General features: G+C 38.6%; 1 protein-coding gene across 4 annotated transcripts in view; it reads right to left on the bottom strand.

The window, feature by feature from the left end:
* TTK (TTK protein kinase) overlaps positions 1-15,756 on the bottom strand; it is a gene marked incomplete at both ends in the record, with an annotated part of 40,656 nt that extends 24,900 nt beyond the window's left edge. For 2 of the 4 annotated variants that reach the window (XM_082669245.1, XM_082669246.1), the window contains 10 exons: positions 274-422; positions 5,872-5,992; positions 7,062-7,149; positions 9,037-9,131; positions 9,222-9,294; positions 9,458-9,569; positions 10,242-10,385; positions 12,585-12,691; positions 13,058-13,280; positions 15,618-15,756. In XM_082669245.1, the coding sequence (XP_082525371.1) occupies positions 274-422; positions 5,872-5,992; positions 7,062-7,149; positions 9,037-9,131; positions 9,222-9,294; positions 9,458-9,569; positions 10,242-10,385; positions 12,585-12,691; positions 13,058-13,280; positions 15,618-15,756 (1,251 nt within the window). Of the gene's footprint in view, positions 1-273; positions 441-5,871; positions 5,993-7,061; positions 7,150-9,036; positions 9,132-9,221; positions 9,295-9,457; positions 9,570-10,241; positions 10,386-12,584; positions 12,692-13,057; positions 13,281-15,617 lie in introns of all 4 variants that reach the window. The other 2 variants (XM_082669244.1, XM_082669247.1) reach the window with 2 other exon arrangements.
* Between the last annotated feature and the right edge of the window lie 11,582 nt (positions 15,757-27,338).

Here is a 27,338-nt window from a genome sequence, read left to right as displayed (position 1 = left end):
GCTCCTAGGCTGTAGTTTGCTGACCCCTGCCCCAGTCTACCAGCATCCAAAAATACTTTTGAAAACAGAAAAGAATTCAGCTTGACATATATTCTTACTAAACTAAACCTTTATTACTGATCATTGTTTTGTGAATTAAAAACAAAACACCACACACTTGAGCAAACTGCTCCACTAAATATGGTACACAAGAATTTAATAAAAGAAGAAAACATTTAACATGATCATCACATTATGAACAATAGCAATGCTACACTTGAAAAGGAAAGTTACCTCTGTATCAACTTTTGAGATTACCTCTGAAATTTGCCACTGATTTGAAGATGCAGCAGGATTCTGGTTTACACATTCTGACTTTCTCTTAGATGGCCATTGTTTCTGGTTACTTTCTGGAGCCTTTGGTTCTTGATGTTCTCTAGTTTCTGAAATTGTATTTGTTGCTATTGTCATTAAAAGGCAAGACTATTTGATAATAACAAAATAAACCTAAATGATAGAACATGTTAAAAAACTGTATTAGCATTTTGCTCTTAAAAAACAAAGAAACTAAAAACTTTAAGCCAGCTGCTGACAATTTGCTTTTAGCAAGTTAATTTTTCAAAGCTGCAACAGCCATCTTCCTTGGTTGTTACCTAGAGCTTTACCAAAGACCATTCTGAATTTAAATGCTTCTGGTCTTTACCAGAAAACAAGGAAATAAATAAGTAAAAATTTAAAAACATGTATGTCTTACTAATAAAGAGAAGCTAGTTCACCACTTTTCATAGACCTCTAGCTTTTTAACAAAATTTTTACGTTAAACTAGCCTGTAATTTACTTCCTTAAGCGTCTGAACAAAAGAGCCTCAACAATAACATTGACTATTTTATGAATGTCAATATTCTGTCCTTATCATAACAGATGCAAAAATTCTAAACAAAATATTTGCAACTGATATACAAAATATATAATAAATTATGACCAAGTTGTGTTTATTCCTAAATGCAAAGTTGCTTAACACTTGAAAGTTAATTCAATTTGTCATAATAATAGAGGAGAATAGTCTGTGGTCAACTCCAAAAATGCGGAAAAGGCATTTCATAAAATTCAATACCCAGTCACAAAAAAACTTTTAGTCTAGCTATAAAGCAAAACTCACTCTGTTTTGATATTTGATAAAGAATAGCTGTAAGACTCTAAGGCAATTATCATGTGAGGGTAAAATAATGAAAGTGGCTCTCTAAAATAAGGAGTGAACAAAAACGCCACCTATCATTCCTTCTATTCACCATTATGCTAGAGGTTATAAGTGCAATACAGCAAAGAAAAGAAAGTTAAAGGACTGGAAGGCAAAAAATGTTACATTATTTTCAAACAACATGAAAGAATTTATAGGAAAATATTAGAATTATTCAGTGACTTTAGCAATGTCACTGTAAATATGATAAATAGCTAAAAATCAGTTGTATTTTTACATATCAGCAACAAAGTAGAGGATAAGTATTTTTTTAAAAAAGATCCCATTCATTATCATATCAAAAAAAAATCAGATCTTTAAGTACATCTCTAGCAAAAGATAAGCAAAATCTCTACACAGAAAAGTATTTCTTCAATAATCTTTTAAAGATTACTTAAATGAATGAAGGGATATGCCAGGTTAGTGGACTAGAAATTTCATCTGTTAAGATGTCAACCTGTCCCACTAGATCTCAATCAAAATCCCATTTAAAAAAAAAAAAAAATGGGGCTTCCCTGGTGGTGCAGTGGTTGAGAGTCCGCCTGCCGATGCAGGGGACACGGGTTCGTGCCCCGGTCCGGGAAGATCCCACATGCCGCGGAGCGGCTGGGCCCGTGAGCCATGGCCGCTGAGCCTGCGTGTCCGGAGCCTGTGCTCCGCAACGGGAGAGGCCACAACAGTGAGAGGCCCGCGTACCGGAAAAAAAAAAAAAAAAGGAAATCTGACAGATTCTAATATTTATATGGAAATCCAAAAGGCTTAGAATAACTAAAATAGCTTTGACAAAGAACAAAGGTGGAATTTACACTGACAGATAGGAAGACTTAACTGCAGTAATTATGTCAGTATTAGCACAAAGACACAAAGGACTATGGAACAGAGAAGAATTCAAGACCAGACATCAAACACAGACTCATCTAATTTATAACAAATCACTGAGGGGAAAAAGGGTCTTTTCAATAAATGCTTCTGGATCTACTGGATATCCACATGGGGAGAAAAGAATGAATCCAGACACTTGATCTTAGCTACACACAAATATTAAATTCAAGTAGAATATAACTCTAAATGTGAAACGTAAAATGATGTCTTCTGCAATATATGGAAAGGGCTTCTTCCCTGGTGGCTCAGTGGTTAGGAATCCGCCTAAAACCAACTAATAAAACCAACAATAAAAACCAACAGAAACTATCAAACTCTTAGAGGAAAACATAGGCAGAACACTCTATGACATAAATCACAGCAAGATCCTTTTTGACCCACCTCCTAGAGAAATGGAAATAAAAACAAAAGTAAACAAATGGGACCTAATGAAACTTAAAAGCTTTTGCGCAGCAAAGGAAACCATAAAGAAGACCAAAAGACAACCCTCAGAATGGGAGAAAATATTTGCAAATGAAGCAACTGACAAAGGATTAATCTCCAAAATTTATAAGCAGCTCATGCAGCTTAATAACAAAAGAACAAACAACCCAATCCAAAAATGGGCAGAAGACCTAAATAGACATTTCTCCAAAGAAGATATACAGAGTGCCAACAAACACATGAAAGAATGCTCAACATCACTAATCATTAGAGAAATGCAAATCAAAACTACAATGAGATATCATCTCACACCAGTCAGAATGGCCGTCATCAAAAAATCTAGAAACAATAAATGCTGGAGAGGGTGTGGAGAAAAGGGAACCCTCTTACACTGTTGGTGGGAATGTAAATTGATACAGCCACTGTGGAGAACAGTATGGAGGTTCCTTAAAAAGCTACAAATAGAACTACCATATGACCCAGCAATCCCACTACTGGGCATATACCCTGAGAAAACCATAATTCAAAAAGAGTCATGTACCAAAATGTTCATTGCAGCTCTATTTACAATAGCCCAGAGATGGAAACAACCTAAGTGTCCATCATCGGATGAATGGATAAAGAAGATGTGGCACATATATACAATGGAATATTACTCAGCCATAAAAAGAGATGAAATTGAGCTATTTGTAATGAGGTGGATAGACCTAGAGTCTGTCATACAGAGTGAAGTAAGTCAGAAAGAGAGAGACAAATACCGTATGCTAACACATATATATGGAATTTAAGAAAAAAAAAATGTCATGAAAAACCTAGGGGTGAAACAGGAATAAAGACACAGACTTACTAGAGAATGGACTTGAGGCTATGGGGAGGGGGAAGGGTAAACGGTGACAAAGCAATAAAGAGGCATGGACATGTATACACTACCAAACGTAAGGTAGATAGCTAGTGGGAAGCAGCCGCATAGCACAGGGAGATCAGCTCGGTGCTGTGTGACCGCCTGGAGGGGTGGGATAGAGAGGGTGGGAGGGAGGGTGACGTAAGCGGGAAGAGATATGGGAACATATGTATATATATAACTGATTCATTTTGTTGTGAAGCTGAAACTAACATACCATTGTAAAGCAATTATGCTCCAATAAAGATGTTTAAAAAAAAAAAAAAAAAAACCAACAATAAAAACTATTGGGAATGCAGGGGACATGGGTTCGAGCCCTGGTCCGGGAAGATCACACGTGCCACGGAGCAACTAAGCCCGTGTGCCTCAACTACTGAGCCTGTGCTCTAGAGCCCACGAGCCACAACTATGGAGCCCGTGCGCCACAATACTAAAGCCCGCACGCCTAGAGCCCAAACTCTGCAACAAGAGAAGCCACCGCAATGAGAAGCCCGCGCACTGCAACGGAGAGCAGCCCCCACTCGCCGCAACTAGAGAAAGCCCGCCCGCAGCAACGAAGACGCAACGCAGCCAAAAATAAATAAATAAATTTATAAAAAAATAAATTAAATAAAATATATGAAAATATCTTTATGATCTTGGAGGAGGAAAAGATTTGTTTAAAGTCACAGAATACACTCACCACAAAGGAAAAGACTGATAAATTAAAATGCATGATAATTAACAATTTCATCAAGTCTTCACCACATAATAGGAGAAGTTACTTGTAAAATATATACCCAACAAAGGAGCTGTATCTAGATCATATTAATGTCTCCTAACATCAATGCGAGAAAGAAAGGAAACCCAATGGAAAAACTGGGGAGGCTTGAACAAGTACTTCACAAGAGGATACCCATATGGCCGATGAACACAAAAAGGCCTTCAGCATCGTTAGACATCAGGGAAATGCGCATTAAAACCACAGCGAGATATCACTTAGCAGAATCAGAATGTTTAACATTAAAAACCAACAATAAAAACTATTGGGAAGAATGTGGAGCAAGAGTAACATAAGTGCTGGTGAAACACAACACTTTGGAAAACCGTCCAGCACTATCGATGAGACGAATATATACAACGTCCTGTGACCCCACAGCCCCACTCGGAATACACTTGACGGAAATGTGTGTGAAAGAAATGAAAGCATTAAATTAGGTGCCAGGTCAGTACTATAAACAAGAATTTTTGGTAAAGATGATTTTTCAATCATATCCGTTTGTAATAGGTGCCATGAAAATACAGAATATGAGTTTCCCCCAATTACTAGCAAGAGGAATCTATAGTTGGCCCTCCATACCCGCAGGTTCCACAGGGCTGACTATACCACATCAATTTACAGAAGGGACTTGAGCAACCGCGGATTTGGGCAGCCGAGGGGGATCCTGGAAACAATGCCCTGCTGATCCGAAGGGGCGCTCATGTTCCCAATCAAAATAATGGCCGCCCAGTTTGCAGGGATGGAGGGCTTTCCTGTGACATGGGACTTTCCGGGCTAAAACCAGAAAAGTCCCAGTGTTCCTCTTCAGTCCAATCAAAAGAAAACATTACACCCAATCTGGCAAACTTTGTCTGGACAATGGTCATCCAATTCTGGATCCCATTCAAAAACCTCTGACGGTGCTCTGACATCTAAACAAATAAAAAATTTAAGCCCGACATTCTAAGTCTAACTAGTCTTATCTCCCACGTCTATACTACCTGTGTTACAGTTTTCAGCATAATGGACCATCTTTGTTCCTAGAATATTTTATTCTTTTGCTTATGTTACTCCCTCCATCTGAAATACTCTATCACTGCCATTTCCTCCTATTTAAATGCTAACAAGGCTTCACGTGTCTTCTCCTCCACAAACTATTTCCTTATTTCCCCTAAACCGAATTAGCTCCTCAGATTTCTCCTTGCACTGAATCCTCATAGCATTTTATTGATGTGGTTCTCATGATACTCTATATTCTACCCAGCATTATATTTATCAGCAGATGTCCCACACTGCTTGGCAATCTCCTTGGGACCCTGTCTCATTCATGTATATATCCTTAGAACATGCACCACAGTACTCATATATTGGAAAAGCAAATGTTTGACAAAAGAGGAAAGGGAGAATTATTATAGAAATACAGCCTCTGCGTCCTTTCCAGAAAGTATTTATCAGGCCAACTGAGAACAGTAACTCCGTGCCACGGTATTTTCCCTCCAACCTTCCTTTAATGCACCTTTTAGGCAAATAAACTTTCTTTGCTATACAATTGAATACTTTTCATACAATCTATAAAATTTAACTGAAATACAAGATAAAGGGACACAGTCATAGATAGTCTTACATGGCAATTGTTAGGTGGCCGGTCAACTTTCACAAGTACAAAGTGATTCTCTTAATTAAAGAAGTAGTCTGTTTTGTCACTCTTACCTTCTAATTTTGTTAGAAGGCTTGATTCACTTTTATTCTTCAGGGTTACTGAATCAGTAATAAGTTCAGAACTCTTCTCATCTGACATCTGAGGTTCCTTGGAACGAATATTTTTAACAGACTACATAAAAAGAATAAGATTTGATTGGATTTTATATAAAGTCTCATCAACGGAAGTAGTACTAATCTGTCTTAGTGTTCAGTATACTAAAGTCTCGCCTATATGAAAAGACTGCTAGGAAGATTATCTATTATACTTGCACGTGGACTCACGTGCAAGGAAGATAACTTCTTGAATTACTGAGTAGAGCAACGGGAATGGCCACAACCATAAAACTGGCCAATTTACTTTCAATAGACATATTAATCAAATGGTAAAATTTAGTCACTTAAAACGAGAGGTTGGAAAATTTGAATCTAACATAAAACACACTTCATTATTTTGTTACTGTGATCATATTTTATCACCAAAAATAACAGCACTGGTCAAAATTAAGATTTGCATAAGTCTAAGACAGTATTATTCTAAATCCAGAAAATAAACTTTTGACACAACTATGCACTATTCTCTAAGATAGCTGTAAACTAGTTAAACTCATTATTTAAAAGCAAAGACCATGAAAGAGAGAGACAAATTACAAGGAATCGAAAATCAAAAAGACCTACATTGTGATGCCAGGGGTTTAACTCAACTATAGTAACAATAGTATAACCCCTAAAAATCCACCAGGGATTAAAGCTGTTTCCTGTCTTTAAAGTTCACACATCTGCCATATCAGGACGCCAGGATTATCTAAGCCCTCACCTCTGCCCCATCACAAAGCCACTCCCTCATTTTTGTCTAAGATGCCCTGCCAGGTCATATGATTAAACACACCAAGAAACAAAAGCTGGGGGGCATGGCTCGCCCCGCTATTCCCAAATCCAGGCCAACTAACCTGCTAAAACACTATATAATAATTGCTAATTCAGAGTTACCCCAGAAGATCGCTGATCATTGCCCTACCACCTCAACTGAGGAGAAACAGTTTAGGACTTATGTGCCACTTCCCGTCAGTGGTCCAGCATATCTTGGGGCTTCAGGAGCACTGCTGGAGATACATAAATCATGGACTCCTTTCCCGGAAAAAGCTCCATGGACCCTGGGTCAGGAACCCTTGCTTCATGGAAAGATTTAAAAATGGACATACCGTTAAATGTCTCAAGTCACTGGAATCATTTCCACTTGATTTAGATCCAGAAACGACTGTATCTCGGCATTCTGATCCAGAGATCTGTCTGTTACCCATGAAACAAAACAATCGTAATGTTTAACCTGAAATCAATCATTTCAACGAATTATTTTTTCAATTTTAAAGTTGACTTTTTAACAATATGTACACCTTTTAATTGGAAAAATCACTTGGAAAGATTTTTTTAAATAAATGTATGAATGTATGTATGTATTTATTTTTGGCCGTGTTGGGTCTTCGTTGCTGCGTGCAGACTTTCTCTAGTTGTGGCGAGCGGGGGCTACCCTTCATTGTGGTGCGTGGGCTTCTCATTGCGGTGGCTTCTCTTTGTTGCAGAGCACGGGCTCTAGGCATGCAGTCTTCAGTAGTTGTGGCACACAGGCTCAGTAGCTGTGGCACACGGGCTTAGTTGCTCCGCGGCATGTGGGATCTTCCCGGACCAGGGCTCAAACCCGTGTCCCCTGCACTGGCGGGAGGATTCTTAACCACTGCGCCATCAGGGAAGTCCCCTGGAAAGATATTTTTAAAAATAACAAGATTCCAGTATAAACGTGACTAAAGTGCTGGGCAGTGATAAAAGTGAGAGAGATGAGTAGTAAGTAGGTGATTGCCTACCCTGTTATGTAATAAGTAACAGCTGGAGTCAAGGTATGAATGTGGGAAAGGACAAGGGAAAAGCAGTATGTAGATCAAACTACACTTCAGGTTGCAAATAGCTTAAGGATAAGAACTAGGGTGTAGGCCCTCCTGTGGGAGACTGCCTAGCTCACAATCTATCAAAACAAGCACCAAGAAAATGGCTGGCTTGTTTATTTTTTTGAGTGGGAGAAAATCTCCTAAGCTAGCACTTGAAATGGAGATGACAAGAAAATAGTCATAAGATTTTGGAGCTTAACCTTGACATCCAAAATGCTCTTTAATATCAATGTTCAGTCAAGCCCTAAGTATAATAAGAATTTAAGTATAGAAGACACCAGCTAAAAACAAACGGTTATATTTCTAAAGTTTACTTGTAAAATGATTTTCTAGGATCCAAGGAGCCTTTCCCATTAGAAATAATGTAATGAATAGTGGTTATAGTTAAAAATAGAGTAGAAAAATGAGGTCCCCTAGCTAAGCTGGAATACGAGATTCTCAGTTTTCAAGTTGAAGGAAGGAGAACACATTAGATGTAGTGAACAATACTTCATCTCTACCTACCCTGCCCCACTTCTTGAAGCCCTAGGCTCAGAAGCAAATGAGTGGGGACTTCCCTGGTGGGCCAGCGGTTAAGACTCCCTCCCAATGCAAGGGTTCAATCCCTGGTCAGGGAACTAAGATCCCACATACTGTAACTAAGCCTGCATGCCACAACTACTGAGCCCATGCACTGCCAACTAGGGAAGCCTGCATACCGCAATGAAGACCCAGCGCAGCCAAAATAAATAAATTAAAAAAAAAAAAAAGAAGAAGAAGGGCTATGCTGACTGTAAAGTGAGGTGCACATGTAAAAAAAGAAGGAGCAAGTGAGTGAATTAATCATCTCTCCCACTGATAGCTGCGCCTTTCCTTGAACTAGCTGCAAAAGAAATTGTTCCCAGACCTCCCTTCACCCCTATGGAGACTTCCATACCCACTAAAAAGAGTCTTACCAGAGAGGCTACCATAAGGGAGAAATGTTCAAACATCAGGAGTTTTTACCCCCGGGCTGTTTGCATAGTCTTTTTAAGCTTCGTGTTGACTTAATCTTTTTTCCTCTGTGTTTCCTAATTCTTTAATAGTTCTTTTAATGAATATTTTAATGAGTGCAAAAGCAAAATAAAGTCATATCTCCCACTCATACTAAATAAAAATGTAATCATAATTACTTTCACATAGTAAAAGACTTTAAGATCATTCTGCCATCAATCTTCAAGTTTTGAAACCAAATTAAAAAATTAAAACTCAAACATACCTTTTAGTAAAAGGTGGTGCAACTGAAGCATCTGTCTTCTCATGGTAATCCGGGCTACTTAGAAGGTTAACTGGGACTCTTCCGAACGGGCATGACTAAAAATGTTTTGAAAGATTAAGTAACTAACTAGGAAATAAGTATAGACCTCACCACTACCATTTTAATCAGAGTTAAAAATAACTTACTCGTTTAGCTTTGTTTGTTTGTTTCAAAGGATTTCGATGGCCTATCTCTGCATCTTGAGGGGGTATGTTCTCCCTAAACAGAAAGAAAATAGTCCTGATTTTTAAAAGAATAATACTGACACATGCATTTTCATCAACTGTTAAACACTGTTATTATAACATGAAAATATATATGCAGATGTATAAATAATATAAATGTAGGACGAGCATTTAAAAAATGGATTCAGTTTCCTTACCCATACAAAAACCTGGCTTTAGTCTGTGCTCTGGAATCACAACTGATGTTCCTATTCGGTAAATGTCCAAGTGTACTGGGGAACGGTTCTTGCACATTTGATACTGTAGATGCTGTAAACATTTGAAATTGTAATTAAATTTATAAGGACATAAGAAATACACAAAAAAGTAATCTCATAAATAAGAATGTTTTAAAAGTCAATTCATAGTAAATATTTGTCCCCAAATAAGATATGCAGACATGAAGATGTTATGAAGATAATTCTCTACCTATACTTCAAAACTATTCCATAATTATATAACTGTTTTCTCAAGAGTAGACACATTCCTTATTTCTAATAGCAAAAAGTCATTCTCTCGCCTAGATCAAGTTTTTGTTTGTTTGTTTTTAACTGAAGTATAGTTGATTTACAATGCTGTAATAGTTTCTGGTGTACAGCAAAGTAATTTATATATATATATTCTTTTTCATATTCCTTTCCATTATTGTTTATTACAGGATATTGAATACAGTTCCCTGTACTATACAGTGGGACCTTATTGTTTTAGATCAAGCTGTTTTTAATGTGTTACCAATTAGAGTTTGATTAGGGAAAACAAAATTCCAACAAGAAAGTAATGACTTTGTTACTTCTAAAAGTCTTACCTCCTTTACATCTAAAACGTAATCTTAGATTTTGATCATTCTAAATAAATGATATTTTTCTATAAAATATTATCCTGAATCCTTTTTTGCAGGACAAAACACCACAGAAAAGTATTAGCACACACTAACGTATTTACCTGATAAACTCTTCTTTTCTTCCTCTGAAAGCAGCTGCTTTTTTTGAAGGTTTAAATTCCGAATGGCAATTTCCAGCATTTCTAGGGGTACTGCTCCACATTCCACAGCTTTATGAAGAAGTTGCTTACTTTTTTTGAAATTACCTAACAAAGTAAAAAATAATCGTCATTTTAATGCAGCAACCTTTACTCCCCAGAGGCGTATTCATCAGGACCTAGGAAAAAAATTGAAAAGTCTCAGGCAAAAATGTTTACTCCAAGGCTCACGCACGTTATTCATAAAAAAATAAGCAATTTCTCATTTCTGATAACAAGTCATGTCAAACAGTTTACTTGTGTAAGATGTAACTGATGTGATTATGTATTGGTTTATTGCCACGGTCCATTTTCACAAGTAAAAGAAATGTTAGCAAAGCAGTTACAAAATGGGGGCAGCAAAGGTCAACTCAAACAGAAACTTGAGAGAATTTAGTAAAAGGGAAAACTAAGCCTTAGATGTTGCAACAGTCTCAAGAGCATCAATCTGTTACAACACAGCATAATAATTATCATTTATAATAACATTTAGTCATTAAGGTTGACACCTTTTGCTAAAGGGAATTCCCATCAAAAGGATTCATGTGAAAAAATGTAACAATAAAGATTAATCTTCAGCTACCAGACTTAGCTACACCACCCCCAAAATGCAAAATAACTGAGAAACTACCAAAATCACCTTTTGACTACAGATAAATTACCAAACAAATTTTCTTTCAACTGCAAACTTACCCAATACATTTAGTTTAGAATTTCATTTATAAATATTAAATGTATACTTCATGTATGTTATGAAATGTGTTAGCATTTTTGGGAGCCACTAGGCTATGCTATGCACTTGGCACTTGGGTGTAAAAATGGTTAAGAGTCAGCCTCTAGTTTCTCACAGTTTACAAATTTTAAGAACATAAACATATTTGATAGAGACTAAGACTACATTTATTCAGAGTACTGAGATTTCATATATTGAGCATTTCAGGATAGCAAAAGAAGAAAGAATGGCTTGGACAGGAACTAGTAATTAGGGAGCTTACTAAGGTCATAGACCCCTTTGAGAATCTGATAAAAACTATGGAATGTCCTCCACTCCTACAAAAATACACATACACACCAAAAGCACATAGGACTTTGGGGATTTTGCATTTTTCCTGAAACCCTGTTCATCAACCTTGTTCAAAATAATCACAATTTGGACCTTGAGGTTACTACTACATCCCAGTGGTACCAATGAGGTTTATTTCTTATTTAAAGATAATATAATTTGAGATTTTCAAAATTTGTATTCTAAAGATATAAGTTTATAGCTGCTGTGGATAGGCCATAACACCTCAAAAATTTTAAAAAGTAGAATGAAGGAGAGATAGATGATCTTAAAGGCCTGGCCATACTCTAACGAGCAGTGAGTCAGTTCTCCTAGGCAGGAAAGGGATGATTTTTTTTTTTTTTTTAAGTCACCTGATAGTGCACAGGATAGACCAGAGAAGATGATTCAGATAACTAGGACTCAGAAATCATCTGCATAAGTAGAAGTTCAGGATTTGAGTTTATACAGTGCTTTTCTCCAACCTCGGTCTTGGCGAACACTCTCTAAGGAGTTAGCCCTGCTTTGGACACGACTACAAGGATTCCGGCTGAGCCAAAAAGAAAAAATGGTAATGATATGTGTATTACTGGTGGGAAATGGGATCAGGGTTGGAGCAGCAACAAGGCAAATGGAAAAACAGGAAAACATGGCCAGAGGGCCAGCAGGATAGATCCAAAGGCCCCAGAAAATGAAAGGAGTAAAGGCTAATGGCCAGGCTAAAAGTGTCTGAGGAAGAGACTGCCCTTGTTCTATCTAAAATGTCCAGACTAGGGAGAACCAAGTGAGCAAGAAATAAAAGCTTCTACAGCAGGTTACTTTTTTTAAATTGAACTACCAATTAATGCTACAATTATATTCTGATATATATTTTGGTGCTATGACACCATCGCACAAGATAAACTTATCTAAGCTCTGGTTTAAATATCTTATATCCTCATCCCAGAAATACTCAGTAAAGAAGCCACTTTCCTTTAGATGTTTCCTGAATCTAATAGCACACACGTGATGTTCATGCTTATCTTCCTGGGTTACTCCTCACAAGTGGAAGGGCCAGTATGACAAATATTCTCCACATGTACACTTAGGTAGCATTCTTCCCCCATATTCTCACCTGACGTTTTGCCTCATACTTCTATTTCATACACATGATTTAATATTCGAATGTACGTTACAGTAGGAAGTTATCTTCTACTTAAAATTCGGACTTGACATTTTCAGATTACCTTGTGATAGTTCAAATTGTGCAAAAGATATATGCACGAAAGCAAATTTCTTGCAGTTTGCTCTGGCCATCTGAAAGTAGTCGCGTGCGTCATCTGGCTCTTGAATACTGAAATAAAGATTTCAGAGTCAAGCTTTAAGAAAAAAGACACATTTGCCTAAGTTTGATAACTCCTCATTCTATTTTCCAGAAGACACAGGATATTGTTCTTTTTTCTGTATGTAAAATTAAATAAGTTAATTTTTACAATCTTTTTAGGCAGAGTCTAGAGTATGTAACTTTGTGGAAATATGTACATAGTAAAGATAAAGAAGGTTTACATTACTCGTTAATTATAAACAAAAGGATTTCGTCAAAAAATATTAAATTTCTTACAAGTAATTCTGACAACATGTTTTCATTTTACCTTTTGGTGATGTAGTTATGTGTTATGTAATGTAGTTAGCTAAATGCAGTTAAAATGGTAATACTTACGCTTTTAATTCAGCAAATCTCACTTGAATTCTAGCAAAACTCTCATTTTGGCCATATTTATCTGGAGGAAGTGCTTCAATTGCTTGATTGTAACGACCAATCAATTTATTTAAAAGGGCATCATTTAAAGGGACACTGTTTTTCTCTAGTTTGAGCAACAAGTTCAACCAGTCCTCTGGGTTGTTTGCCATCATCATAATTTGGTTAACAGTTCCCGAGTTATCTGAACAGGGGACAAAATATACCACAACAGAGGAAAGACATAAAACAAATGCCAAATTGCACTTTTCTTTCAAATTACAGTTAATCACTGATACTCTCAGTATGAACATACACAAACTCCCTAAAATACTTTTTTAAAACTTTAACAACTCATGTAAATATAAGCAAGCTTATTTACTGTATATATATTTTTATGATGGTATACTGTACTACAAAAAGCTATATATTTTGAAGGAAAAAAAACTTGGAAATAAATGTTTATGAGGAGCTTTAGAAAACCATATGCAGTCTAAGAATATTGTATGCTGCAGCAGCATAATTCTACCTTAGCGTCCTAACGATGCAAAGAAAACCTGAGCCTCTCTCACCACCACCAGTACCAACTTTCTTGGAAAATTCTTCATGCTTATTCATTAAAAATTTAGAAACTTACTGCCCTAGTCCTAACATAACCTTTACAACCTTATTGATCCAACATTATATCCATATTCCTCAAACTTAGTTTTAAACCGATCAAACAAAACCAATTTACAAAAGATAAGCAACTAGTATGGTCATTTTCCTCTCCCTCCAGTTTACCCACATTTCTCCAAAATTTTCATGTTGTTAATCTATTTTTAACCTTCTTTAGTGTTACTAGTTGTCCTGTTCAGGATATTTTAGTCATTATTAAACATTATTAAATTTAGATTTCTCAGAGAAACTATCGTTCCTTCTATTAGTTTCAGTTACCTTCAACAAGGGTTAAATATTTGCTTTTACAAACAAAATTACTGTTTCTGCTTTTTACTAAAAAAAAAACCAAAAACCAAAAAAACAGATTCATAACTTTGTTTTTACCCTTAAATTTAATCTGGTCTGATCTTAACTTCATTTTCAGTTTTACCTCTCATCGCCTTCCTAACAAGTTAGCCTTCAAGGTGTCTAAAAAAAGGTCTTTGAAGATGTATTTTTCATACCCCATTCTCCCTCTGTTAAAACCTTAAAGCATCCTGTCTTATTGTGTTAGTATTCATTCGATGTCAAAGAGATGTTACAATGCAGCATAGTAGATACTAAATTCTTCTCATCTAGAAACCACGGTTTTAATCTTCCTCAGTATCATGTCTTACATCCCAATTATCAATATATGGTAAGTATTCACAGTTTTGAGCAACTAAAGATTTTAAATAAGGACTTATCTACCTTGGCGTACAAGCTTTGTTACCACTGTTTAAATACACAAAGTGTGGTGATAGAATATCACCATATTAAGAATTTGCTTAACACCAAAATGATCAGTTTCTAAGTGGTTTCAAGTGAATATGACCTGCCATCATGACTAGTTATAGGTTCTTCCATTTGCTTTCAATCCCTCGTCCACTTAATGGTTAGTACAGATACAACAAACTTATCCAAAGGTCACTTTTCAAAAATCTCAACAATCTAAAATATAGTAAAGAATTCGGCTTCTGAGCTAATACTTTTCATAAAACTAGGGCATTAAACTTTGGGCACTTTCACTCATTCATCATTCAATAAACATTTAAGTACCTACTACTTGCTAGGCACCATTCTTAGTTCTGCAGACACAACACAACAGATAAAAGCCACACCCTCAGAGAGCTCACTTTCTAGTGGAGGAGAGAGACAATAAACACATGAGTAAATGAGATATAAAGTGATTAGTGCTATAGAGAAAAATAATACAGGGAAAGGAAACAGGGGACACACACCCAACCCCACAGGTTGCTATTTTAAATAGGTGGGTTAGGGAAGGCCTCGATGAAATGACATTTGAACAAAGACTTGAAGGAGGTAAGAGTGGGCAGGTAGCTGGGGAGCGGTGTTCCAGGCAGAGAGCAAGGACGAAGGCACTGGGATAGGAGCTGGTCCAGCACACAGGAGGCATAGCAAGGAAGCTGCTGTGAGCAAGGGAGAATAGGAAAGGCCAGGAGAGTAAGAGGAAGATTCTTCAAATCAAATACTGAGTGTTTAACCTTAAACCTGTACATCCTTTTATTGAGATTGGTGAGGTTTTCTCAGTTTGCAGCAAAAAAAGGAATGGAAAAAAAATGGCATACCTATTGATAGCAGGCATATCAGCAGAAATGAGAGCTGCCAATAATGGAAGAGTTATGAAAATTACCTCTGCGCACACTGTAATATGTGATGTTAAGTGTCTTTTCTTAAGAAAGTGGAAAATTGTGGGAATATTTCCACACAAAAGGGTTAAAACATAAAATGTTTGTGCTCTAACTGGTGAGCGTCAATTACTGAGAAAAGTACACCATGTGAACACCCAGTGGTTAACATTTCCTTCCTTTACCGCAGAGGTATTCAAAACAAGGGAACTCACCTGTAGTATCAGCAGAGGCTTTATTCAAGCTTAGCTCATCAGTAAGGTCTTCGTTTTTAAATTTATTTTTAATATCTCTCACTTTGTTCATTATGGAATCAATTGTCAATTCTCTGCCACTTAAATCCTCAGCCTCCATTTCTAAGGAAAAAAAAAATCGAACTATTCAGAATTCCTATTTTTACTAGCATTAAAGAAGAAAATGTTGCAACTAGCCTTTTAGAACCCAGGAGACTAAAGCATTATAAATATGAATATCTCAACACAGATATTATCAGGGTAGTATTTATGAAGCTATGTGCACAAAAACAACAGCATGTCTTTGTAATCTGCCCAGCAAGGATTCCAACACGTAAGTCCACCTCTTCTTTCCACCAGAACGTCAGTGAAGCCATTGCACAACACAGAAGTTGCTGCCCCCTTTCAAACTTTCCATTTTTCTTCTCTGCCTTCCTTTCACTCTTTTTCCAGAATTATTTTCTCTGGGCCATCTGCAAATTCAGTCGTTTAAAAAAATGTGATGGTATGTTTGCTTGGATTCTGGTAGTGACATATAGGCATAAAAAAACCCTTTTGGTAGTGAGAATAACCATTCATTTATTCATCTGCTTTATGTCAGTAAACCTGCACATTGCAAGTGCTTTCAAAGCATGATACATACAACATCACTGCCCTTTATTGATAAATGGGGTATCAGCAGCTTGTTCTTGTGCATATCTGGCAGAAACATGATGTGCTACCTTAATCATTCTAATACCAAGAATCTACTGTATTAGTACAGTACTGAGCACTTGCTCATCTGCATGGTGTTGATGTTTAGTCCGCAAAGTGTCCGCAGTCTTTCTTCCTGTCAATCTCATCTTTGTGATTCTCAAACCCATCAATCCAGTAACCCAGGGCCACTGATATCAATGGCGCCCCAACCTCGAGCGTAACAATGAAAAAGGGGGATAAAGCGGGCAGCTAGGTATCACCCCTTGAAGCCAGGTTCCAAAGGTAACTGTCAGAATCACGGCCACCATCTCCTCTCCCTGTTCTAAAACACCAGACAAGAGAGGGAGTCTCCCCAGATGCCCTGCCAGGCCCTCTCTCCAGCCAAGTCCACATCTACCTCTCGTTTCCCAGGTTCTCAACAAAAAAAAATCTCCGGCACTACCGGGAGGATTGGAGGGGCAGAGAGCCCGCCCCTCCCCCTCCAGCCCGTTGAGCCGCACCCTACGTCTTCTGCCAGGCTGTGAGCCCTCCCCGCCTCGCCCCCACCGCTCACCGGCCCGCGCGGCGCGGCTAAAGAGCCCACACACCGGACGCCGCCGTCCCTCCGTGCGCCGGCAAGGTCGGACTCTCCGCCGGAAAGCTGAGTTGAGAACAAAAGATGGAATCCCAGCCCCGCTCCGCAAACACGTTTGAATTTCCCCGCCGCGGCCGCCGCGGCCGCCTATTGGTCAGTGCTAGCTACGTAAACACGTCTGCCATGATTGGTTCGTGTGCCCTGGCACCGCCCCTTCTACTGCGGCCCATGAGCCCAGCCCCGCGGGGTCTTCCGGTCTGACTCTGCCCGCTCGGCGCCGGGAGTCAAAGGGATGCTGGCCGTTGGCGGGTGTCCCCGGGGCGCCGGTAGACTGGCTTTCCTGCACCTTCCCGTTTAACCAGGCCATAGTTTTGCCCGAGAGGTAGCCACTCCCGGGCAGAGTAACCCGGTGAAAGGAAAATAGGAGTGCGGACGCTGCTCCCAGCATCAGGACCTAAAAGGGGCCGTGTCAGTCGGCCCTTCCCCGCCACCGCCCCCTCACTTTTCGGTTCTTCAGGCTCCTCACTGCCCGACTTAGGGAGGATGCGGCCAGGAAGGATCGTTCACAGCGCCAACTCAAGAATCTCAGTGCTTTTTGTCCTTGAGCTTCCACTAGCCTTAGTTCTTCCACTATACTTAAATGACTGTATGCCTCGTCTTCAAGCCAAGGCCCTCCCGTTTGTCAGAATTCTGCGCAAAACTCACACGCCCATCACTGTTGCTATTTCTGAACTCGCCTTGTTAGCCCCCCTCCCTCCGGGCCTGTCCCACTTTAGAGCTCAAGTGCCCTCGGGGGAAGGGCACCTCCCTGGTAATTACGCGAGGGCGAGGCTCTGCGGCTAAGTGGCTTTGTGGTCCAAGGCAGTGCTTCTCTTCATTTGCGAAACGAGATGCCTGTTGTACCGGCATTATGACATATGCTCTGTGGCAGGACAGGTTGGTTAGTTTTGTGTACGTGTAGGAAACTAACTGCAGCTGTCACTTGTTAACTCCAAAGCTGTCCTTAGAACCCTCGCATTCCCAGCTCTGACTAGCCACCCGGCCAGCCTGAAAGCCCTTCCTCACCGAATACATCTTTCCATACCTTCTGGCTCTGTATTTTTGCTTCAGCACAGCAAAATGATTTGCTATACCTGGTTGGCTAATCACTACCTTTGCATCATTGAGCCTAACACTGATTTTAATTGGAGGAATATACTATTCCACCAATTCTTGTTGATCTCTTTGGGGCCTGATCTCAAAACTCGCATTTTGAAATGCATTTTGAAAATTGCATTTTCCTGAAAATTCTGCTACTAACTCTTCTTTCTGTACACTCACTCCTTTGGTAAGCTCCTCCAATCTTACTTTTTTCTTTTTTGGGGGGGGGGGCCGCACTCTGTGGCATGCGGAACTTCCCTCACCAGAGATCGAACCTGTGCCCCCTGCATTGGAAGCAGGGGAGTCTTAACCACTAGACCACCAGGGAAGTCCTCAAATCTTACCTTTTAAAATACCACCGTTGGGGACTTCCCTGGTGGTCCAGAGGTTAAGAATCTGCCTTCCAATGCAGGGGATGTGGGTTCGATCCCTGGTCAAGAACTAAGATCCCACAGGCTGCGGGGCAACTAAGCCTGTGTGCCACAAGTGCGCTACAGCTGGAGAGCTGGGGGACCCCAACGAAAGGTCCCACGTGCCGCAACCAAGACCAACACCTGACGCAGCCAAAAATAAATAAATACTTTATAAAATAAAATACTATCTATGTGTTAATGATTCCCAAATGTATAACCCCAGCAGAACTCTCTCTCCTGAACCTCAGACTCAAATATCCACTGTCTACTTAACGTCTCCACTTAACTGTCTCATAGGTATTTTAAACTCAAAAAGTTCAAAACAGCCCCTGATCTCCCCACTCCCAACATACTTCCTACAAAGTCTTCTCTGTAAAAGACATTCCGTGTTCCATTTTTAAGCCCCAAATCTTGGTGTCATTCCTGACCCCACATCTAATCTGTAAGCAGATTGTGTCAGGTCCAACAAGGTAGTCCGGGAATCCTACCACCTTTCTCCACCTCTACTGCTACTGCCCTAGTACCGAGCACCTTCCTCACTCACCTGGGTTATTGCAGTAGCCTCCTGGCTGGTCTCTTTGCTTCTGCCCTCACCTCAATTTGTTCTCCAGCACAGCTGAGTAATCTTCAATGAGTTCATGTCACTCCTTTGCTCAAAACCCTTCAGAGCTCAGAATAAAAGCAAAAGTCCTTACAGTGGTCTAGAACTGCACTATTTAATATGGTAGCTGTTAGCCACATAGGGCAATCGTGCACTTGAACTGTGGCTACTGCAACTGAAGAACTGAATTTCTTAATTAGTTAATTTAAATTTAAAAACTGATAGTGCAATTATTGGAAGAATTTTAAGTATATTGGAACAACTGGAGAATGTGAATCTACTTTTTCAACTGTAAATTTTGTGAGCTCTAAATGCAGATGAAGTACTTCCAATGAAAGTGTCTGAGTTTAATTTGTGTTGTAAGTATACACACTAGATTTTGAAGATTTAGTATGAAAAATAATGTAAAATACATTATTGATAATTTTTAAAATATTGATCAGTTTTAAATGATGTTTTGATATATTATTATCATATAATATATTGTGTTAAAATATATTATTAAAATTAATATCCCCAGTCACAGACCAGAAGAGACTACGACTTGACAAATAAAAGCAAGGTAGTATCATGGATTGGATCCTGGAACAAAAAGTGAACGTTAATGGAAAAACTGATGAAATCCAAGTAATAGAGGTTTAGTTAATAGTGATGTACCAGCGTTAGTTTCTGAATTTTGACAAAGGTACCACAGTACATATGATCTTAATAATAGGGAAGTTGAGAGAAGAGTGCACATCAACTCCCTGCACTTTTGCAGCACTTGTGTAATTAAAAATTACTCCAAAATAAAAAATTTCTTAAAATTTGGAATTTTCAAAGGAAAGGTAGGAGAACTAAAGAATGTATTTGAAGGAAATATGGCCAAAAATTGTCCAAATATGGTAAAAGCTATAAGCCAACAGATTGAAGAATCTTAATGAACCCCAAGCACAAGAAACTTTACAAAAATTACATGTAGGCACATAATTAAATTGCTCAAAACTGGTGATACATACATACAATGGAATATTACTCAGCTATAAAAAGAAACGAAATTGAGTTATTTGTAGTGAGGTGGATGGACCTAGAGACTGTCATACACAGTGAAGTAAGTCAGAAAGAGAAAAACAAATACCGTATGCTAACACATATATATGGAATCTAAGAAGAAAAAAAAAGGTCATGAAGAACCTAGGGGTAAGACGGGAATAAAGACACAGACCTATTAGAGAATGGACTTGAGGATATGGGGAGGGGGAAGGGTAAGCTGGGACAAAGTGAGAGAATGGCATGGACATATATACACTACCAAACGTAAAATAGATAGCTAGTGGGAAGCAGCCGCATAGCACAGGGAGATCAGCTCGGTGCTTTGTGACCGCCTGGAGGGGTAGGATAGGGAGGGTGGGAGGGAGGGAGACGCAAGAGGAAAGAGATATGGGAACATATGTATAGGTATAACTGATTCACTTTGTTATAAAGCAGAAACTAACACACCATTGTAAAGCAAATATACTCCAATAAAGATGTTAAAAAAAAAAAAAGATACGTGTACCACAATGTTCGTTGCAGCACTATTTACAATTGCCAGGACGTGGAAGCAACCTAAGTGTCCATCGACAGATGAATGGATAAAGAAGATGTGGCACATATATACAATGGAATATTACTCAGCCATAAAAAGGAACGAAATTGAGTTATTTGTAGTGAAGTGGATGGACCTAGAGTCTGTCATACAGAGTGAAGTAAGTCAGAAAGAGAAGAACAAATACTGTATGCTAACACGTATATATGGAATCTAAAAAAACGGTACTGATGAACCTAGTGGCATGGCAGGAATAAAGACGCAGATGTAGAAAATGGACTTGAGGACACAGGAGGGGAAGGGGAAGCTGGGACGAAGTGAGAGAGTAGCATTGACATATATACACTACCAAATGTAAAATGGATGGCTAGTGGGAAGCTGCTGCATAGCACAGGAAGACCAGCTCAGTGCTTTGTGATGACCTAGACGGGTGGGATAGGGAGGGTGGGAGGGAGGCTGAAGAGGGAGGGGATATGGGGATATATGTATACTTATAGCTGATTCACTTTGTTGTACAACAGAAACTAACACAACATTGTAAAGCAATTATACTCCAATTAAGATACAATAAATAAATAAATAAATAACTCAAAAAATAACAAAAAATAAAAATTGCTTTTATCATGAGTCATCATTTTTTGGCTCCTTTTAAAAAAAATCTTGGATGTGATAGACTACACTTTGGCTTTAACTTTACTCATTTATTTATCCTCACTCTCCACACTCCCTGGGCATTCAAACAATTTTAATACATATAATTATGTTCATATTTTAGAATACAGAATACAGCAACGTTTTGTTTATTACAAATATTTTAATTTACAGGTTTGTATAAGTTTACTAAGAATATTTTAATTTACAGGTTTGTTCCACGTAAGTAACTTAATTAACCTACAAGTGAGAGAGAAGGAGGCAGAAGAAATCTTTTGGTCTCTGCATTTATAAATGCAGCTATAGTCTGCAAGTCCACAGGCTTGTGGCAGGGCTCACTTGGAGGCCGAGATGACTAGCTTCTCTTTACATGCGGTCTTTCATCTTAAAAGAAGCTAAATGGGCCCTTTCATGTGACCATAGTATCATTCTAAGAATGCTGAGTGGCAAGCCCAGGTCTAAGAGCATGAATGCCTGGGTATGGTTGGCCTACCACGGTGACTAGGAATGAACATAATCCATTAGGTTTTGCTAACCTTCTAATTTTCCTTAAGTAGCCAAATATCTAGATGCAGAGTCTCTTAGTGATTATTATTATGATTCTGACTTGGCAGTTAGAGATATCTGTGACATTTCAAGTAAATTGTACTATTTGGTGATCTAAAGCCTCAACATACAAACACTTACCAAGCATCTGTTTGTATCATGTCTGCTGATGTCCCCATGGGCCAATGCGGACACATGGCCAAATCCAGAGTCGATTCGGAAGGGGATCCACAAGGGCACAGGTACTGGGAAGAATGATTCATGGGGCATTAATGTGGCAATCACCACAAGATCATTGAAAATTGTAATGTATAATTTTCTTAATTATTAAAGTGGGAGCATATTTTGTCAATTAAAGATATCAACCTCAGTGCATGGATTTCATTTTCCATATTTAGTATTTGAATTTAATTATCTCCTTTAACTATTTCGTTTTATTATCAATATCATTTTGTGTTTCATTGAATTCATAGATTTTTTTTTTTTAAACAGCATTGCTATTTCTTTTCTCACATTATTCTGCTCTGGATTTCATTGAATGTAATCAATTAACAATATAGTCATAACAATTATATGGAGAGTCAAATGTTTTCCTGTTTTTAAATTTTTTCTTTAGTAAAGAAAGTTTAGCATGTCAACAGATCAAAAGAAGGTTAATATTTCTAAAGTATTTTTATGGATGAGGTTCCAACTGTAAAATACTATGACAAATAAACAACAACAACAAACAAGAACTACATATGCCACAAAAAACACATCTAAAGATCGACTTGGGCCCAAGAGCTATCAGTTTGCAAACCCTGCTCAAACTAAAAGTAAATGATAAAATTAATATTTTAGCATAACAAGCCTTTTTTTTTTTTTTTTTTTTTTTGCGGTACGCGGGCCTCTCACTGTTGTGGCCTCTCCCGTTGCGGAGCAACGCGCAGGCTCAGTGGCCATGGCTCACGGGCCCAGCCGCTCCGCGGCATGTGGTATTTCCCCAGACCGGGGCACGAACCCGTGTCCCCTGCATCGGCAGGCGGACTCTCAACCACTGCGCCACCAGGGAAGCCCCAACAAGCCCAATTTTTGCTCCATGCTATGTGGTCCAGATAGGTCTTAAGAGAATTTAGAATGTTAATGTTTTCCACCATCTGCCATTTTCAGAATGAAATCCTCAATCTAATTTGGAGAAAAGATCTGCCATACAGCAGACTGTTACAGAGTTTTATATATATTCATTAGTGATAAGCATAAAATCAGTTTAATTTATAGTTAAAATGCTATTCAAGAAAACTTGAATGCAAGTCTTTCAGCCAGAACAATTTTAATTTCATGCCAATTGATAAAAGTTGGCTAAATTAGGCCTGTTTTACCAGTAATCACTGGTCATCACTTCGTTTGTGGGGACAGAAATGGGATGTGTAGGACCCTCAAAAGTGTGGTCTGCAGACCAACATCAGCATTACCTAGGAACTCCTTAGAAATGCAAAATCTTGGGTGCCACGCCCAACATACTGAATTGGAATCTGCAATTTAACAAGATCCCCAGGGGCCTGTGTATGCCTTAAAGTTTGAGAGGCACTGGCCTGGGATACATTTCTTGATTAAGTGGTGTCTTGTTCAAAACCACCAGGACGGACCTCATCAGTGAGCTTTTGTTGGGAGATGAGAAGCATGATCACTTGGGGCAGGGCCCTGGCTCTGGGCCATCCTGAGACAGAAATATTTGAATTGGCTCCAGAGCCCCATGGACATTTTGCTATGCGCCCTGTGCAAAAATGTCGGTGTAGCATACTACCGCTTCTCCAGCAGCTGAGAACTGTTTCTATATGAATGCTGGTTTTCTGAGGGGACACACAGTCTCCCAGAAATACTTGCTGTCAGTACATTTTGCTCATACCCACTCCTAAAACTTTCACCCACACTTCATTTTATGACTCAACCTAATAGTTCCCCTGAGAGCCTAGTGAAAAGGAGCCATGGAACCACTTGCCCTTCTAGAGACACATTGCCATGTAGTATTACATATGCAGTGGCCTTTTCAGTGCCTCACTTCAGAAGGCATATGGCATCAGTCTGTCCCATTACTGGTCATATTAACATGATCATTTTGTTAAGGTGCTATCTGTCAGTTTTCCACTGTAAAACTTCCTTTTCTCATAGAGGTTCGGGAGAAAAGTATTTGTTGTGGGGGGACAGATAAAAATTCTAAAGAAAACTTATATTGTCTTTTCCCAGTATAGCCCTCTGTGAGAGAGAAAATGTTAACAAATATCTAATCAAAGATTAGAGAATATAGTTCATGTTATTTTTTTAAGAACAATAAAAACAATTAACAATGCTAAGTTATCTAAATTACACTTGTGGTGGCCAAATCTATATAATTCTTTTAAATTACCTTGGTATTGGGGGTGGTTTTTTCAACATGAGAATACACTATAGAATATCCATATTTTTCCCCATGGGAAGAAATAGCGATGGTTATTTCCTTTTTGTACTTACAAAGTAAAATTCAGAACATTATATATGGTTACTTAATTCAATTATTAATGAAAAGATATATCACAATAGCTTTTTTTAAAATAAATTTTATGTATTTATTTATTTTTGGCAGTGTTGGGTCTTCGTTGCTGCATGTGGGCTTTCTCTAGTTGCGGCGAGCAGGGGCTACTCTTCATTGTGGTGCACGGGCTTCTCGTTGAGGTGGCTTCTCTTGTTGCAGAGCATGGGCTCTAGGCGTGCGGGCTTCAGTAGCTGTGGCTCACGGCCTTAGTTGTTCTGCGGCATGTGGGATCTTCCCAGACCAGGGCTCGAACCCATGTCCCCTGCATTGGCAGGAGGATTCTTAACCACTGCGTCACCAGGAAAGCCCCACAAAGTTTTTAAAAAATCTTTTCAATATCCACTAAAGAACTTACTCTCTTTACAGTAAAATTATGGGTAACAACCTCAGTGGTTAAAATGCCATGCTTTTTGTTTTTTGGCCAAGATAAGGCACTCAGTTTTACTCTTCTTTCAGTGGCAAAAACATATAATCAACATGAATTATTACATAACATTTGGGCATGTAAAAATATTTTTCTAAATAAAGTTAAATCTAATACTGACTCCATTCTCCTGGACTTTGGAATTAAGTACAAATTTTCCTCCCTCCCTCTCTTCCTTCCTTCCCTCCCTCCCTCCTTCCTTTTTTTTTTTTTTTTTTTCCCTTTTTTAAGACTTCATTTTGTTTTAGAACAGTTTTGGGTTAAAGAGATTTCCCATATACCCCCTGGGCCCACATATGTATAGATTTCTCTATTATCAACTTCTCCCACTAGAGTGGTACGCTTGTTACAACTGATGAACCCATGTTAACACATCATAATCACCCAAAGTCCATAGACACCTTAGGGTTCATTCTTGGTATTATACATTCTATGGGTTTAGACATGCATAATGGCATATATCCATCATTATGGTGTTATACTATTTTCACTGGCCAAAAAATAAAAATGCCATGCTTTAACTATACTTTAATAGTCATTATCTCATTTGACCCACACCACAATTATATGAAGAAGATAGGGAATGCATTATCTTCATTTATCAGGTAAGGAGAACCTTAAAGAGACCAGTGATTTGCCCATGCCCACACATGTGAGGGCCAGAAATAAAAATAGAACTGAGGTCTCCTGATTCCTGGACCAGGATGTTTTCCATTATAACATAGTATTTATCTCCTTAGTTGCTCTTAAAATCTATGATCTGGGGCTTCCCTGGTGGCGCAGTGGTTGAGAGTCCGCCTGCTGATGTAGGGGACATGGGTTCATGCCCCAATCCAGGAAGATGCCACATGCCGCAGAGCGGCTGGGCCCGTGAGCCATGGCCGCTGAGCCTGCGCGTCCGGAGCCTGTGCTCCGCAACGGGAGAGGCCTCAACAGTGAGAAGCCCGCGTACCGCAAAAAAAAATAAAATTAAATTAAATTAAATTAAATTAAATTAAATTAAAAAAAAAATCTATGATCTGTTGCAGACAAAGTGCCAAAGGAAAATTCTATCAGTAAAATAAGCAACCTACTAGTTAGGATCTAATAAAATGTGCTCAAACTATGTTGTTTTCCTTTGGTCTTATTCTTACTTATTCTAGATCAAAAAAGAACAAATGAATGCATACCACCACAGATTTACCAAGAAACCAGTTATTTCACAGTTTTGAGGATTTTGTGCCAACACTAATTCACATATCATCCTTTATTTGGACATCTTTTGTATGATTCTGGACCAAAATCTTACTAGTGATATAAGAAACGTTGCTGAGGGCTTCCCTGCTGGCACAATGGTTAGGAATCTGCCTGGCAATGCAGGGAACACGGGTTCGATCCTGGTCCAGGAAGATCCCATGTGCTGCGGAACAACTAAGCCCGTGCGCCACAACTACTAAGCCCATGCACCTAGAGCCCAAGCTCCACAACAAGAGAAGCCACCGCAATGAGAAGACCCTGCACCACAACGAAGAGTAGCTCCCACTTGCCACAATTAGAGAAAGCCTGTGCACAGCAACAAAGACCCAGTGCAGACAAAAATAAACAAATAAAAATTTTAAAAAATGTTGCTGAATCTATTTTTAAAAAATGTTGGTGAATCTAATTCATCTTTGACAATTAAAATTTGTGAGTTTGCAGACCAGCTCTACCAGATAGACCTTATTACTTACAGACTTGATTTAGTTTCTTGGTAAAATGATCTTCTCAGTAGGGCATGAGAGCATAATATTCCTTTCACTTTCTAGCTTGACTTTAAAACTTGGGTTACTTTTATGACCGTTTAGGCCCTATTTACTGCCAACCCCCTGCAATTTAATTCTATATATGCTCTGGACAACAGTGTCCAATTTACAAAGACATTTTTCTTTAAAGAATGCCTGTTAGCTCCAGATATGAAATTGACTAATGTCAATTATTTAAAAGAAAAATAAAAATTATTAGAAGGCTGAAATGTGATGGGGAAATCACTCTTGATTTGATTCTCAAAAAATGATGGGGGAGTGCCTGATAAACAAAGTAGAAACTCATTGAATGTTTGTTGAATGAATATATGAATTAGTTAACATGTATTCATGACATATATCTTAGCTATTACCTTTTTTAGTAAGCCACTGACATCCCCAGTCTAGGTTAGGAGATACTACTGTTTCCATTGCGCCCCATCATACTTCTGTTGTAATTTGTCATCAATGGTATTGTTGAGATTAGTATCATTATTATTGCTATATTTATTGGGTGCCAGAGGCTGAGGCACTGAGATTAACTCAGGTTACAAGGTCACATAGTAAGGGAGATTAACTCAGATTACAAGGTCACATAGTTAGTAAGGGAGATTAACTCAGATTACAAGGTCACATAGTTAGTAAGGGAGATTAACTCAGATTACAAGGTCACATAGTTAGTAAAGGAAGACTCATTTGTCATCACTTATTACCCTTTATTATACTCATCTTCTTACTTGTCTCTCTACTGCACTGCTGATTCTTTGAGGATTGAACCTGAGT

The sequence above is a fragment of the Grampus griseus genome (genome assembly GCF_964374135.1).
Source record: "Grampus griseus genome assembly, chromosome: 13".
Classification (NCBI taxonomy): Eukaryota; Metazoa; Chordata; class Mammalia; order Artiodactyla; family Delphinidae; genus Grampus; species Grampus griseus.
This window is presented reverse-complemented; position numbering and strand designations above follow the sequence as displayed.